The sequence below is a fragment of the Drosophila pseudoobscura genome, chromosome 2 (assembly GCF_009870125.1).
Source record: "Drosophila pseudoobscura strain MV-25-SWS-2005 chromosome 2, UCI_Dpse_MV25, whole genome shotgun sequence".
In the NCBI taxonomy this organism is placed as follows: domain Eukaryota; kingdom Metazoa; phylum Arthropoda; class Insecta; order Diptera; family Drosophilidae; genus Drosophila; species Drosophila pseudoobscura.
The window spans coordinates 21,335,831-21,350,644 of NC_046679.1; the positions used below are offsets into that span (position 1 = coordinate 21,335,831).

Here is a 14,814-nt window from a genome sequence, read left to right on the forward strand (position 1 = left end):
AGCCTTCCCCCAGCCACCACAAGTTTTTTAGCCTTTTGTTAAAGTTTTTCCCTTTTGCCTTTTGTTTGAAGTCTTTGACTGAAAGTTTTTCCCCCTCCTCCTCCTTCCCCACCCCAAAAAAGAATATGAGAAGACCCACAGCAGAAGCTGGAAGTTTTCTTTGGTTTTGCCTCAACCATTACAATAGTTTGCCTCTAACCAACCGTTGAGATGCCATGCCTCCTGCCACACAGTTTACTTGAATACTAACCAAAAACCACTCTTAAACTATATACTAACTAACTATTTACTACTCTTTGCCTATAACCATATCCAATGAGAATATATGTACCTGCTCTCTCGAACATTTAGTTTGCAGATACTATTGTTGCGCATTTTTCACTCTTAACCAAAATATATTTACAATTATAATTGCATATTTAGTTAAAGCCACACGATTTCTCTTCTTCTGCTGATTCAAAGTAACACTTTTTCACCTTTAAATAACTTTCTGTACAAATCGAAATACTACTCCCTCTCTATCTCTCTCTGTGTCTCTATAAAACCCTTACTCGTATCTATCCCCATCTCCTATACAATACCACACACTACTAAATGAAACTGTTTTAAACGTTTTAGTATGTATAATAACAACTGGAAAGCCCAATTGAAAATTGAAAACCATTAAAAGACCTACAAATTGGCTTAAGACATTCAACAAAATTATGTTCCTTTACACAAATGTTGGCAAAATAGGGGTACAAGTATCTGGTTATGATCTCAGAATCTTAAGATCTTATTTCCAAAGATTTTATTATCAATTTAAATATATCAGAGAAGATACCTTTAAAAAGTTGGAATAAAATCCTCTCGACTCTTCAAGATGCCCCTAAACTTATGCCTACAGACAATAGAGTGCTTATTTATGATGCTCCAGAACCTATAAAGATTAAAAGTACCTTTTATGTTTCTTTGGTATGATAATATATAAAACATAATCAGATACTTGACCCATTTCAAACCAATCCCCATTTAAAGGTAAGTTCTACAACCAACTCGTAAACGAACACAATTTTGTGAAAATAAAATAGCTTCAAGCCAGCATTCAATCATTTCATTCAGATCATGATCAAGTACAATTCTCATATGGCTAGGTATACTATACATATCTGTAGTACACAACACATTAACCCATACAACATACATAAAGCCAGTCCCATCTCTATTTTTCTCGTATGATTTCAAAACATTTCATTTCGTTTGATTTTTTTGTGCGTCTGGGTGTGTGTGTGTGTGTGTGTGTGTGACGCGTCCAAAGAAGAAAGGATAAAAGGATAATATTTAACTATCATTTGTCGACTTTTGATAATTGCCCAAAGTATCAGATTCCATCATTATTGAGCGGCCCATCAAAACCAGGTCAAGGAGAACCAAATCAAAACCAAACCGAAACCGAAATCCACAATATATATCTGGAACAAATGTCCTATGGCTACCCATCAGTACCGTACAGTAGATAAGAACAAAAAAAACCCTCAAGCTCAAGCCTAATTGTTGTTGGTAGTTGTTTATCATTGTCATTATTCCGATCATAATCCGTATCATTATCATTGTGCCTCCTATATTGAGTGCTTGAGTGCTCTCATTTCGCTGTGTTGTTGTTTAGCTCTCTCTCTCTCTCTCTCATCCGTATCCTTTATCCTCTGTGTATCATTTTTGTGTACCCGTACCTGTACCCTTTTATCATTTGCACCTCTGTTCTCTTCGGACTTGTTTCTGTGTAGCCGCTAGAGTCTATCCTTTTGGGCCAACTCTTTGGGCCACTCTCCTCCTCTATGTCCTTCTCCTCTCCCTTCTCTCTCTCTCTCTCTCTCTCTCTCTCTCTGTTTCTGTGCTCGCTCTGCACTTGAATGTCGCTCTAAAATGGAAAATGATGATGCTGCTAGTTAGTCGTTGCATGCCTTCTTTTAGTGCGCTCCGTCATGGGCTCTAAAACTCTCTTTCTATGTTTTATTTTCATAAATTTATGTTCCACTTTTGTTTCTCTTCTGTTTCCCCCATTGCATCATTCATTTGGACATCCTTCATGACATTTTGCATTCACAAATCAAAAATATCAAGTAAATACATAAAATATGATAAAATATGAAAATATCTGTGTGTAAAAAAGGCATAATGAAGACGTGTAAATACACATAAACGTTATAGATGTTGGACATTTTTTTTTAATATAATATCAGTCAAATGCAAAATGCAGAACCCTTTGAGTAGACTCCAAAGATTCCTGTACAACATTATAATATGAGATTCTTTAGGTTGACTTTCTTAGGGATGATTTTCGTTACTACCTGATTTGGGTCCTACTCCTAAACCCATTGGGATTCTTAGGCAGTAAGCTAGAAGTACTTCAGAAGTTCTCTTTACGATGCTTCAGTGCTACCATTTTTAGAACTCAAGGACCTCGGAAGACTTTCATGATTTGATGATTGGAAATAAAACTTCTGCATTCCTGAACTAGCAAAGTCTTGGTGCTAATTTCAATCTAATTAAAGATCTTATTCATAAAAAAACCCTGAACTAATATCAAAAATCTATTGAGCAAGAAAACAAATCAGAAAGTTCCGATAGAAATAGAAGTCATGACCAGAGAGACAGAATTCCAAACCCTAGATGAATATTTTTCCTAAAAGCATGTTTTTCTTCTCCTTGCTTTCTTTTTCAAATAATAATTTTCTTACTATTTACTAAGATTATAGCATTTAACTTTTATCGCGAATTTGTAGTATTAGTTTTGTAGTTAAAAATTGGTTTGCTGCCTGCCTGCTGCATGAAATGCGTATATCTAGAATTATACCTATAAAATATAGTATATGACGCCACAACCATGACTTTCGCTTATGTATTGAAAAACGCAACTTATATAAATTTTCGCCCTCTTTTTCTTCTCCCCAAACGCACGAAAAATTGTATAATTACAGTGCCACAGAGGGCGCCGACTCGCATCCAGCATCGGGCGGCGGAACGCCCACTGGCGATGAGGGTCAAATTGGACAGGGTAAGGGCGATGAAGTCAAAAGTACGTGTCACACTTTGATTGGTAACAAAAAAACAACAACAATTCTACTAAATGTCGAATCAATGTCGAATGAAATGAGAAAGATATAATCGAAAGCGAAAGTCGAGTGCCGAAATTGCCAATTCAAAAAGTTAATGATAGAAAAGCGGTGACAGGTTACTAATTCAAGAGTTATTTGTAGCATAAAGTAATCCCTAGCTCAACTTTGAACCCCCTCAATCCCTCAATCTGTTCTTCTGTTCGAACCGAAGTACAAAACCCTCGAACGAAACGTTTACTTTGTAGTTTAGTTTAGTTAGTTGCAACCCCATTTAGTTGAAGATACTAATTGATATCAGTTGAACCATTAGCTAACCTTCGATCTGCTTTGAATCACTTTCGAATCTCGTTCCAATAGTTACCACAAAAGTAACACAACAGGCCAAACACTTTGGCTCCTTCTTGTCATCGGCCATCAGCAAGGCCGGCAGCAAAATCAAGGAAACAGTCAAGGATAATGTAAGTATAATTGTGATAATCCTTACAATCTAAATTTCTAATAACGAATCTCCCTCACTCCCAGACTATTCTCGATTCATTCAACAAAGAGCAGGAGGCCTTCATCAAGGGCCAGGGCGGTGCTGGCAATGGTGCTGCCCCCTGGATTGGACATGCCAACGAGGCTAAGATCAAGGAGGAGATATTGGGTCTGGCCCAGGATCGTCGCAACTTTGTACGCGCCCCGCCCGCTGGCGTGGACTTTGAGTTCAGCTATGACACCGCCTATCCCACGGCCATAGCCATTATGGCCGAGGACAAGGCGCTCGAAACGATGCGATTCGAGTTGGTGCCCAAGATGTGAGCAGTAGACTCTTTAACCACAGAAATTCCCCACTAATTCTGTTCTTGTTTTTTACTTTGGAATAGCATCACTGAGGAGAACTTCTGGCGGAATTATTTCTACCGCGTCTCACTGATCATCCAGGCCGCCGAGCTGGGAACTCTGGGCGCCGATGGTGTGGGTCAGGCCTCCAGCGGTGAAGATGGTAAGTCCGCTCCAGCTCCTTGCTCCTTCCTTCTGCGGGTGGAGATATCGAACAATGATATATGTATAGGATCAAAACAGGATACAACAGACTCTCTATCCACCTCTCGCTCTCTCTCTATGAATCTCTCGCTCACAAAACACACACTCGTTACTCGTTACTCGCGCGCTCTCTCCTCTATCTCTATCTATCTATCTATCTTGTATCTGTATCTGTAACTATCTATCCACCTACCTCTCTATCTTCTATCTAAGTCTAAGTCTTTCAGTTATTTATTTGGTTCACCTTAGCCACACGCGCCTGTTTCGTTTATGATTTGTCTTAGTCCTTTTTCACACACGCTAGCTAACCAAAAAGTTTTCCGTTCTCTATAAATCTCTCTGTATCTCTCTCTTACTATCTCTTCGAGTCTCCCAAAAACTACTATCGTACCTTCTTGGCTAGCGTCTGTAATACACCGCCTCCAGAGTATGCTCAAATTTTTTAGTTGAACTTTAACGATCGATCCTCTTTGATTTGTATTCGACCTTCCACCACCTGCACTTGGCTTGTGTCGTCAGCGATTCGAGCTTTTTCGGTTCTATCTAGCACTTTTCCCCAAAACGCTCATCCTGTCAATCGCGATCCTCTCGAATCTCAGCCGCCCAGCGCCTCACCTCAACTCGACTTCTTATCATTTAATTATATTTCCTTTTAATTTAATTTGTATTTTATGATTTTCAAACACGAAATTACAATTACACGAAAATCAAACGAAATTGTTCCACTCAACCTCTGTCAAACGATCAGCCAAAGAAGTGGCCCTGAAAACTGAAAACACAACCAAGACTGTCGCCAGCCCCGTGAAGGGGGAGACTCCTTTGACCACCAAGGCCATTGCCGAACAGCCCAAGGCCGTGATAGAGCCCGAAGCCAAAGAGGCAGACCAAAGCAAGGCCGGCATGGGCATGAAACAGAAAATCTCTGAATCGGAATTCGTTTCCGACGACTTTCAGACCACAACCGATTCAGATTTGGCTGAAATCCAAGATGGTATGCGAAAATTGGGCATCGATAGCATGACCCAGCAAGCCCTAGCCCCAAACGATGGTAAGATTTCTTAAGTTTTTTATTTTCTCCTATAATTATTATTATTATTGTTTTCCGTTCTGTTTAATTAATTTGGTTTGAAGACTAACATTTATTGTACATGCATTTGCCCCATGGAAATTGCTCGAACAAATTTCATTGGTTTCCTGGACAACACAAAGAACATTCATTCATACACCAAAGAACACATTTGTAGACCAGGAATTACTATTTGTAGATACTCGTAAGCTTGGCCAACGATTCTGCTAGGCTTCAGCCGTCTACTCTTCATCTAGAATTTAGTGGCAAGACTTCCTTCATGCCCATTTTCCACACACACACACACACACACACACAACAATGTCTCTTGTCGAAATTCATTTCATATTCTGTTTTGCAAAACACAAAACCAATACCCAAGCCAAAACAAACAAAAAATATGCTGAACAAATGAAGAAAAAACATAAAACAAACAGAAAATGTGTGTACAAAACAAGTGTAAAAACCAAACAATTCTCTTTTTTCTCCTCTGCTCTGTTTCTTTCTTTTATGTAAATTACATTTTGTGTGAAAATCGTTTGTTACTTATCATAAAAGCTCTGGCATTTAATTACTAAAAACGAAAAGCTAAACAATCTATCAATTGAATGTAACACTAAACCAAATAAACCAATTCCCATAAACAAATATAGAATTAAAGCCACTAAAGGATAACAGAAACAAAAGTATTATATAAATTCAATACACACACGTACACCGTACCGTACTATACAATATATAAAGAAAACGTATACCCTGGATAAAAACCAACTTTCGTTTGCCATTTATTACAAATGATATGAGATATGATTTGATATCGAGATGATAATGATAGTCGAGAAAACAGTCTAAGAAACAGTCTAAAGCCACAAAACAAATTTCGAACAAGTTGAGTATGACCAAACCGATCAAGAAATTCTTATATACCACATATATCCTATTGATACTCTCTATCTCTCTCTCTCTATCTATCTCTCTTTGCAATTTCGTGCTCCTTTTTATTCAATTTGCAATTCAATTTCATTTATGATAATTCGCTAGATCAAGTTTCTGTTCTTTTCCCCGAACCCCAATGTTTCTTTTTTGCCCTTACTTTTTTCACACATTTCTCCACATTTTTAAAAACTGGAAAAATATCCCCCCAAAAACTACTAGCCGCGACACAAAAGACAACCTTTCCTCCCAACAAATACACAAAATTTTCCAAAAAAAAAAAGAATACTCGTAATTTAATACCAAAAAATATCTGATGAATCTGTATGCGAAACAATTTTAACAAAACATTTACTTTTCTTCATGTATTTCTTAATTTATTTACGAATCATCTTGCAGAAGATTGAATGGATTAAAAACAAAAACCAAAAACAAAAAAAAACCTAAATCTAAATTCAAAAAATGCAAGAAACAAAAACACAACTAACAAAATAAACAGCAACAAAATTATACAAGACAAATCGAAAACAAAAAGAATACTGCGAAAATTGCCCAAAAGAAAAAGCGAAAAAAATTGTTTAGCGAACAAAAAAAGAAACCCGAAACGAAAACGAAAGAAACTACTACAAAACAAACAAAATTATATACATACATATAAAGATATTCACTTGACAACAAAAAGACAATTTAATTTAAACCCAAACAAAAAAGAAGGCATTATTTATACATATATAAACCGAAGAAAGAAACCTCAAAAATGTTACTTAAAAAACTAAAACCAAAAAAAAAAAAACGAAAAGAAAAGAAACCGATACAAAATTTTGTGTGGTAAGTTAGAAATTGTTGGTTAAACAAAAAATCCAAAAAACAAAACACCCGAAAAAAAACCTAAACATAAAATTGCAACAAAACTTTAGTTGTGACAATCTTTTCTGTTCCATTGTTGGTTTTTCAATTGCATAAAATATTACTACTTATCTGTTCGGCAATGCTAGATGTATATATTGTAGATATCCCAACAATAGTTGCAATTTTCAATAATCATTTCCCAATACGCTCTCGTCTGTGTGTCTACTATATGTCGTTGTTGTGTGTTTAATTAGTAAAAGCTTAATTTATGTTTGCGTTTTTGATTTTTAAAAAAGATTTTAACGATACTAAATAATCGATGTAACCATGGAGTGTCTGTCCGCCTTTTAATGATCAGCCAAATAAAATAGAGATACTTTATATCCGCTCACTAGACATATAGTCAAATACAGAACCGTTCAGGGGATATGTATATTCGTACATTTTGTATTTTTTCCAAAGAAGGAATTCTACTTCAAAGCAAAGTAAATTTATATACAATTTGGATTACTTTATGATTGAAACGATCAATCTGCAAGGGAATCTATATCTTCAAACCTTCTTGATCTATATTGATGTATGTGCTTTATATTAAAACTTTCGGGAGGGATTGAGGAAAGAAACCTCTTCCAAAAAACGTATCGCTTCTAATAACGGAAATTTGAATGCTTTTTTTTTACTGCACCAAACAAAAATCGATTAGAGATAATTGAGATTACACTTTATGACTTTCTAACCAATTTGATGTTCAAGTGTACATTTTTTTGAAGACCAACTCATCACACAAAATCAATGAGAATAAAATTAAAAATTAAAGCTTTCTTCCCGAAACCCGATAACGAAAACCAGGGGAAGTTACACAATTCTAAGTGTCGTGTCTCTTTCTTTACCCCAAAACCCCTATCTTTCTCTCTCTCTATCTTTACATATGGCATTTTCAGTTGATTAAACTATAAATATTTGTTGCCAGCTTTTAGAAAATCGTTCATATTTGGCCCCGCTTTATGTTACTTTAACTGTGTAATTATTATCTGTAAATAGTTTTAAAATGTTCAGTTTGCTTGCTTTTTATGCGTAAATGCTGTAAATACACACCAATGTATAATTATTATGGTAATTATTTCTGTTAATTGATGGAGTGTGAAACTCGAAACAACAACTGGTGTTTGGGGACAACAAGCAAGTCATGGATGGGGTGGAAGTTGAAGGGAAGTGGAAGTGGAATCCTACCCCCACGAATGATTGGGCGCACGCTATTCGTTAATTACTGCTAGATATTCCTATATATACATACATACATATTGTGTACAGCCTAATAGCAACATTAATTGGACCTCGATTCTGACGATTGACTAAGTGAAAATATAAATAAATTTCCCACTATTTGTAGACGGCTATTATTCAGTCACGGTGCGCATACCCAAACGTATTACAGTCTGTGAAAATCTATGTCTTAGTTATAGGCTCGCCGATTAGAAGGTAAACCCCCAACCGATGAAATGAACTTGATCTTGAGTATCAGCTAAACCATGTACTTGCTTGGGACGGTCACTAAAAACCACAATTCAACTGCTTGCCTAGACACTTTTGATACTAAACTAAATACAATATATTCTATATGTAAACCATGTATGCTATACCCTATATACTATATGTTTACCCCATATTTGTAACCCTATATATACAATACTCAAACCCCTCTAAGCCACACACATTCTAATGATTGATCCTTATTCGTTATTTGTTAGAAGAACAATGGGAAAAGGATCTGGAAGCTGAACTCAAAGACTACGAGGTGGTGGACGAAGGCGGCACTGGCGGAGGTGGAGGCAGAAAACCGAGGAAACAGCAGGGCAATGCCGGCGATGAGGAGGACGAGGAAGAACCGACAATATCAAACTTGCGCACGCGCTCGACCAACAACGACTGGGAGGAGTACGCCGATTTAATTGAGGATACCGATGATTTAAAGTAATTAAGAGCTTATATCGTAGTTTCTTCTAAGTTGGCTCTAAGTTTATAACTATCTTTAACTTATCTTTCTTTTCCATTCCTTTCTACCCCTTGTTTACTCTTTGATTGAAATACCCATTTGATTGTTAAACCCCCTGAAAAATATTGAAATATAAAAACCAATACCTACTGACCAACGATCACACAGAACTTTGAAAAGCCTAAAGCGCACGATGTTGGGCTATCTATGAGACGAGGCTCGCCCAGTAGCACTCTTCTAGTGCCCGTCTGAGGCTTGCCTTCTGGTGGCCTATTGGAAAAGTTGGTTCAGATTATTGGCCCCCCCTCACTCCCCAAGCAGATATGTACGTTTTATTCAGTTCACGTTCAGACATGATATAAGACACTAAAAACAAAAGAAAAGCGATTTTATTAAACCTTAACGTTTTAGCCGCTACAAAAAGCAAAAATCCAAAACCGATTCGATTCCGGTACACAAAAATATATATATATACAATACCCATATATATATAGGTATATGTATGTATATCTCTTTACTATATTCTCTTTTCTTTGGTTGAGCTCGAGGACGAGCGAAGTACGGGGAAGAGTCGTCGGTATTACTTGCCAATTGTTCAGCACACGAAAAAGTCGAGAGAGAGCCGATGGCAGTCAGTAACCCAGTAACCCTATCAATAAGTACATACATACTATATAGAAAACACTCGAGAAAACTGGTTAAAGCTATAGACGCAGGAATCGTATTTGAATATAGAAACAAAAAACAGTAAAAGAATACGAAAACGAAAGATAAAGATAAAAACAAAGCTTCAAAGGGAAACATTTTGTTATTTATATTTATAAATAAATTATATATAAATATATATATATATATACAGAAGATAAATTAATGCATTTGAATTTAATGTGTAAAAAATTATTATAATGAAATAAAGATATAGATATATGAGATATATATATGTATACTCTATATAAATATGTAAAGATACGAGAGACACACAAAATAAAACGTTGAGAAATTTGAGTTGTACTTTTTCTTGAATAAAATAAAGACAAAAACATAGCATTCCATTAGTTGAGAGCAGGAAATGAGAACATTCGAGAGTATTATATTATTTCCCCCTCAAATAGTTTATAACTAAACGGAAACTAGATAAAAACCTCATTGATTGATGCTTAACTAAATAACGAATGATATGAAAATGAAAATCCAATTGCAAATGCAAATGCAAATGAAATATTTATTGTTTTAGCTCAATTTAAGGCGCGCCAACAAGTTCTCTCATTTTAAAATCCCCACAAATATCTCACCTTTTGCTGTTCCACTAACGAGACACTAACGATACTTCCTTGAAACGAAACTATAAAAACAAAATGAAATGCCAAAACAATAATTAATTCTGAATTGGACTAAAAACTAAAAACGAAACGCAATTAACAAATTACAAATAAAACAAATGAAAAGTAAACGCAATTATAACAATAAGCAGTTCAAAACCCTTGAAACAACATATATATTTATATATATTTCACTAGACAAATTTTTATGCATAAACTAAAAAACAAGACAAATTCTATATTATCAATGTTTTTGCTCTAAATGTCTAACTAATTGTTAACAAAAAACCAAACCAAACCAAACAAAAAAAAACAACATTATTTTCTGCAGAATGAAACGTTAAATGAAAATGCTATAAATGTGTAATTATTTGTTAGCGAATGGCAAAAATATATCTTAACAAATAAAAACGGGACGAGCAGAGAACAGAAGAGTACGGAGTACAGAGTACTTAAAAGTTATGGCATTAAACTGTATATTGTACATTTACTTTTAAAACGCAAATGCAAATGAAAATGAAAGTATTTACAAGACACCACATGGATTATTAAAAAAAATTAAAATTAAAAACGAAAAACATATTTTAAATTTTACATTTACTTTGTGAGTTTTTAAACATGTTGGCGACACAATGACAGGCGAATTAGTGCATAAACTAAACTAATAACTAAATAATATAATATTAACAATTAAAGACAAATAATGTAATGATGTTGACAACATACATATGTATTTTACAAGGCAGAACAGCCCAGAACCCCCAGAACCCAATCCAAACCCTAACCGAATCCCAAAAGATACATACCACTACTATGTCAAATCCCCCAAGCATCAGGACACCCCTTCTCTCACACACATATTTTATTGTCTATTATTAAACAAAACCCCGAAAAAGGCAAACAAATTAAATAAAGTTGTATGAGCAAACGTTTGTTGAGCGGCATTCCATAATTATAGCATTTCAAAAAGGAAATAAAATAAATTATATGTATATGTACTAATTAAAGTATATCACCTACGAAACCAGAATGTATAATTTAGTTGTTTAATAATTGATAATGATATTTAGAGGACCCAGGTGGGGGGACCCCCATAAATCCATTAATGGGTGCTAAATTAGACACCCAAACAGACAAACAGAGAAACTGAGAAGCGCTCCCTGAAATGCCATAGATCATTCTCAAATCGATGTAGACCCAGAGAAATGGAATGGATTTTCCCTGAATACTAGGCACACACCGCAAACAAAAAACATTTTGTGTAAAGATCGTACAGATAGCGCTCCAGGCGACACCACATACGAGTATATACATAATAACTATATATGAGAACAATTTAATGAGATTAAAATCAACTAAAGTAATAAAGGGAAAGTGTATAACTATTAAAACTAACAAACAAATTCCCATTGTTTCATTTTCTCCGTGCATTTAATTTACAAAAAGATTACAATTTAATACATCGATAGACGAGACTAAACACTACACGGGTTCAAAAGATTTTCGAATAATTTAATATATGCATTGCATTTTTGGCTTACAATCTGGAAACAAAATTTCTACATAATCGGATCGATCTGAGTGGGGTTTCAGGTTGCTTAACGCTAGTAACACAATTAAAATTTAAATCTCTTTCACCTTATATATTATATTAAATACAAGACATGCTAGGCCATTCCACTTTTGCTGGAGGATCATCGCCAACGGCGTCTATCGCTACGATCGTAGGTGATGCTTTTGAAGCGTGTACTTGCTTCCAGCGGCTGCTTAGGGGTTGGCGGTTGACCACGGGTTATAATATCCTTCCATATCATGGTGAACAATATAAAAACGCCACCCACAATATTGTTCAAAAATTGCAGGATTTGGAGCAGAATGGGCGTGAGGGTGTGTGATAGCCGACTTAGCTCAAAGAGGAATCTCACGGCGAAGATTCCCAAGAACCGCAAGGCAGCAATGGCTCCGCCTCCTATTGAGAATAGGAGCAGACCCAGGAAGCGTATTGTGCCCATGATGTTGTGCTTGTTTACATCGTTCGCCATAAAGTCGTAGGTGGCCTGTTTGATGCCTTCACCCCACTGCCGCAGCACTTCCAAGAAGTCGGCCAAACCAAGTGGAGGGGGTTGATCGGTCACCTGGATCTCTGTGGTCGAACTCTCGCCTGCTGCTGTTATGGTATTGCTTGCCGTTGTCCTGTTTATCGAGACGGATCTTCTCGGCGTTGCCATAGGCTCTGGCTCAACAGCTCTTACAGTCTTGAGCTTTAGCAGCACTTCCTGATCCCGAAACCGCAGCGTTTTGATACTAAACCAATATTCACCAAGGGCCAAGTCGTTCAGCTCTGCCCAAATGCAGGTCTCTAGTTGGGCAGGATGTGGTATGTGCTTGTAGTTTCCCAGACTACCATATGATATGCCCACCCACATATTGGGCACACAGCGCTGGTAAAACATTTGCAGTTGGCCTGCATCTCTGATTAGAAGTTTCTCCAGTTCCCGTTCGCTGCGTTGCAAGGCAATAACGTCTCTATAATCCCCGATCTGCTCCACGAAATAGCGTCCCAGGTAGTAGCCGCGAAAAAGTCGCGATTTGAAGATTTGTTTGGTGAGCGACTGCAGCACCAGCTCTTCCGGTGTCATCATACGAGCAGGCGCCCTCGGCACCATCGCTGTTGTCTCCATTTCGAACGCTATTCTAAATTCACAATAATTAATCCGCTGACTGATACACTATTCCAACGTTGACCTTACCTGTGATTGTGTGGTGATTGTCGATGGACTTTGCTGCAATCCACTTTCGCCGCTTAGTCAGCAATGAGTTTTGTTATTGTTTAAATAACAAAGTTGACCAAATATGGTCAAAAAGCACTCATACCGTTGCGAGCAATTAGCTAGTGGAGGTTTACTATTCTGTGTTGGAGCCTTGGAAGAGTTGTGCATTATTGCACATTTAATTATAGTATAAATTATATACCATTTTTCTAAAAATTCAATATTAAACAATAGATAGATATAATTTTGATTAGCTAGTGGGTCTACAGGTATCGATCGCAGGGTTGTCGCACATGGCACTTTTTGCGATATTTTTTCTTCCAGCCGATGCTTTCGAATCGATAGTTTTGTATGACGCAAAAAGGGAAAAAATAAAAACATTTTTCTATCCATTTTTCGTGAAAATTTTACCCCAAAGCCTTAGTTCAACCACCGTCAAAATTGTCTCCAGGCACCGACTGAAAGAATTCTTCAGGATGACTTTGGTAGGACTCGCAGCACGCAAACTAGCGCAAAAACAGAGGTAATAAAAGTAGCCGGGCGCCGAGAAAAAGTAAACTAACTAACCTTCACGCCTCCATAGGTCGGCAAAACTGGCCGCCGCCTTTCCGAATGGCGTACGCTGCCAGAAATGTCTTCAAATGGGCCACTGGAGCTACGAGTGTAAGGAGAAACGCAAATATGTGCACCGTAGCTCACGCACAAAGCAGCTTAGCAAGCATCTGGCAGATAAAGAAGATGACATTGCCAACAAAACTGCTGCCGAGGCGGCAGCAGTCCAGCCAGTGGCAGCTTCGAGTAAGAAGGAGAAACGCAAGCGAAAGAATAGCAACAGCTCCTCCTCCTCCAGTTCTGGGAGTTCTGGCAGCAGCTCAGGGTCAGACTCGTCTGGCTCGGACTCCAGCGATTCCAGCTCCGATTCGGATGAAGACGGCAGTTCTTCGGGCGAGGAATCGGGCTCGTCTAGTAGCTCCAGCTCCAGCTCAGACAGCGACAGCAGCGATGATGAGGTTTCCAAGAAAAAGAAACGGGTCGACAGCTCAGGAGAATCTTCTGACGGTGGCACCCAAGACCCAGAATAATTGAAGGCCAACAACGGTTTTTAGCGCATAGCTTTAGTAGTTTAGTTACTCTTTCGTTCTTTGGTAATTGTAATTTTACCCCTATTTAATTGTACACGTATTTAAGTGCACGAAAGATGTGTTTATTTAAGTTCCGAAGTACATATGTACACGTATGGTCTGTGTGAACTGGCAGATTCATCGCCAGGAAACAAGAACCACGAATAAACATTTTAGCTATCGAATCTCAATCCGAATCCAATTCCTCACCGCCTTCCAACTTGTTTATAAAGAGGTCCAAATCGATTTTCTGCTGGTTAATTTGATCCGGTTGCATGGCAGCAGGAGGTGCATTCATATCAAAGTGTGTGCGATGGGCAGGCACAACTCGCTGTGATTCGATGGTACGCTCCAGTCCCAAGGATTTCAGATGCAGTTCCTCCACCTTTGAGCGGGGAATCAAGTTAGTGATTTGTCATGGTTTTAGGGGCGATGCCATACCTTTAGCGAATTTAAGGCCTCCTGGATAACAGGCACCACCTTAAGCAGCTTCTTTTCAATAGCAAGGAGCTCAACTTGTTCCCGCTGCAGCACACGATTGGATTGCAGCATTGTTGTTGTTCTGTTGTTTATGTCAGTGCACATGCACCCCCACATATCGCTTTGAGAAATATCGCCCCACGATCCACAATCGATAGCAC

At 37.4% G+C, this 14,814-nt stretch overlaps 4 protein-coding genes across 24 annotated transcripts in view; 2 read left to right on the forward strand and 2 right to left on the reverse strand.

Moving 5' to 3' along the window:
* Sap47 (Synapse-associated protein 47kD) overlaps positions 1 to 9,718 on the forward strand; it is a 32,983-nt gene extending 23,265 nt beyond the window's left edge. For 6 of the 20 annotated variants that reach the window (XM_015182260.2, XM_015182267.2, XM_015182268.2 and 3 more), the window contains 7 exons: positions 2,958 to 3,055; positions 3,453 to 3,553; positions 3,618 to 3,892; positions 3,962 to 4,080; positions 4,870 to 5,169; positions 8,718 to 8,940; positions 9,131 to 9,718. In XM_015182260.2, coding sequence (XP_015037746.2) covers positions 2,958 to 3,055; positions 3,453 to 3,553; positions 3,618 to 3,892; positions 3,962 to 4,080; positions 4,870 to 5,169; positions 8,718 to 8,940; positions 9,131 to 9,173 — 1,159 coding nt within the window. In that variant the 3' untranslated portion in view covers positions 9,174 to 9,718. Of the gene's footprint in view, positions 1 to 2,957; positions 3,056 to 3,452; positions 3,554 to 3,617; positions 3,893 to 3,961; positions 4,081 to 4,869; positions 5,170 to 5,745; positions 6,076 to 6,228; positions 6,404 to 6,519; positions 6,949 to 8,717 lie in introns of those variants that run through there. The other 14 variants (XM_015182259.2, XM_015182266.2, XM_015182258.2 and 11 more) reach the window with 9 other exon arrangements.
* Positions 9,719 to 11,601: 1,883 nt separating this feature from the next.
* LOC4802334 (uncharacterized) lies at positions 11,602 to 13,340 on the reverse strand. Of its 2 annotated transcripts, none has more exons than XM_015182270.2 (2): positions 13,032 to 13,340; positions 11,602 to 12,970 (listed from the first exon to the last, which is right to left on the reverse strand). In XM_015182270.2, exon 2 carries the CDS (start codon positions 12,960 to 12,962, stop codon positions 11,976 to 11,978), a length of 987 nt encoding a protein of 328 aa, XP_015037756.2. In that variant the 5' UTR covers positions 12,963 to 12,970; positions 13,032 to 13,340; the 3' UTR covers positions 11,602 to 11,975. The 2 variants fall into 2 exon arrangements, with proteins under 2 accessions (XP_015037756.2, XP_001359272.3); XM_001359235.4 differs by having other exon boundaries at positions 11,602 to 12,975; positions 13,032 to 13,339.
* Positions 13,341 to 13,382: 42 nt separating this feature from the next.
* LOC4802335 (zinc finger CCHC domain-containing protein 10) lies at positions 13,383 to 14,364 on the forward strand. Its single transcript, XM_001359236.4, has 2 exons — positions 13,383 to 13,575; positions 13,636 to 14,364. Exons 1-2 carry the CDS (start codon positions 13,529 to 13,531, stop codon positions 14,132 to 14,134), a joined length of 546 nt encoding a protein of 181 aa, XP_001359273.4. The 5' UTR covers positions 13,383 to 13,528; the 3' UTR covers positions 14,135 to 14,364.
* Positions 14,219 to 14,796, reverse strand: LOC6897567 (uncharacterized). Its single transcript, XM_002137676.3, has 2 exons — positions 14,615 to 14,796; positions 14,219 to 14,558 (listed from the first exon to the last, which is right to left on the reverse strand). The coding sequence occupies exons 1-2, from the start codon at positions 14,768 to 14,770 to the stop codon at positions 14,361 to 14,363; spliced, it is 354 nt and encodes a 117-aa protein (XP_002137712.2). The 5' UTR covers positions 14,771 to 14,796; the 3' UTR covers positions 14,219 to 14,360.
* Between the last annotated feature and the right edge of the window lie 18 nt (positions 14,797 to 14,814).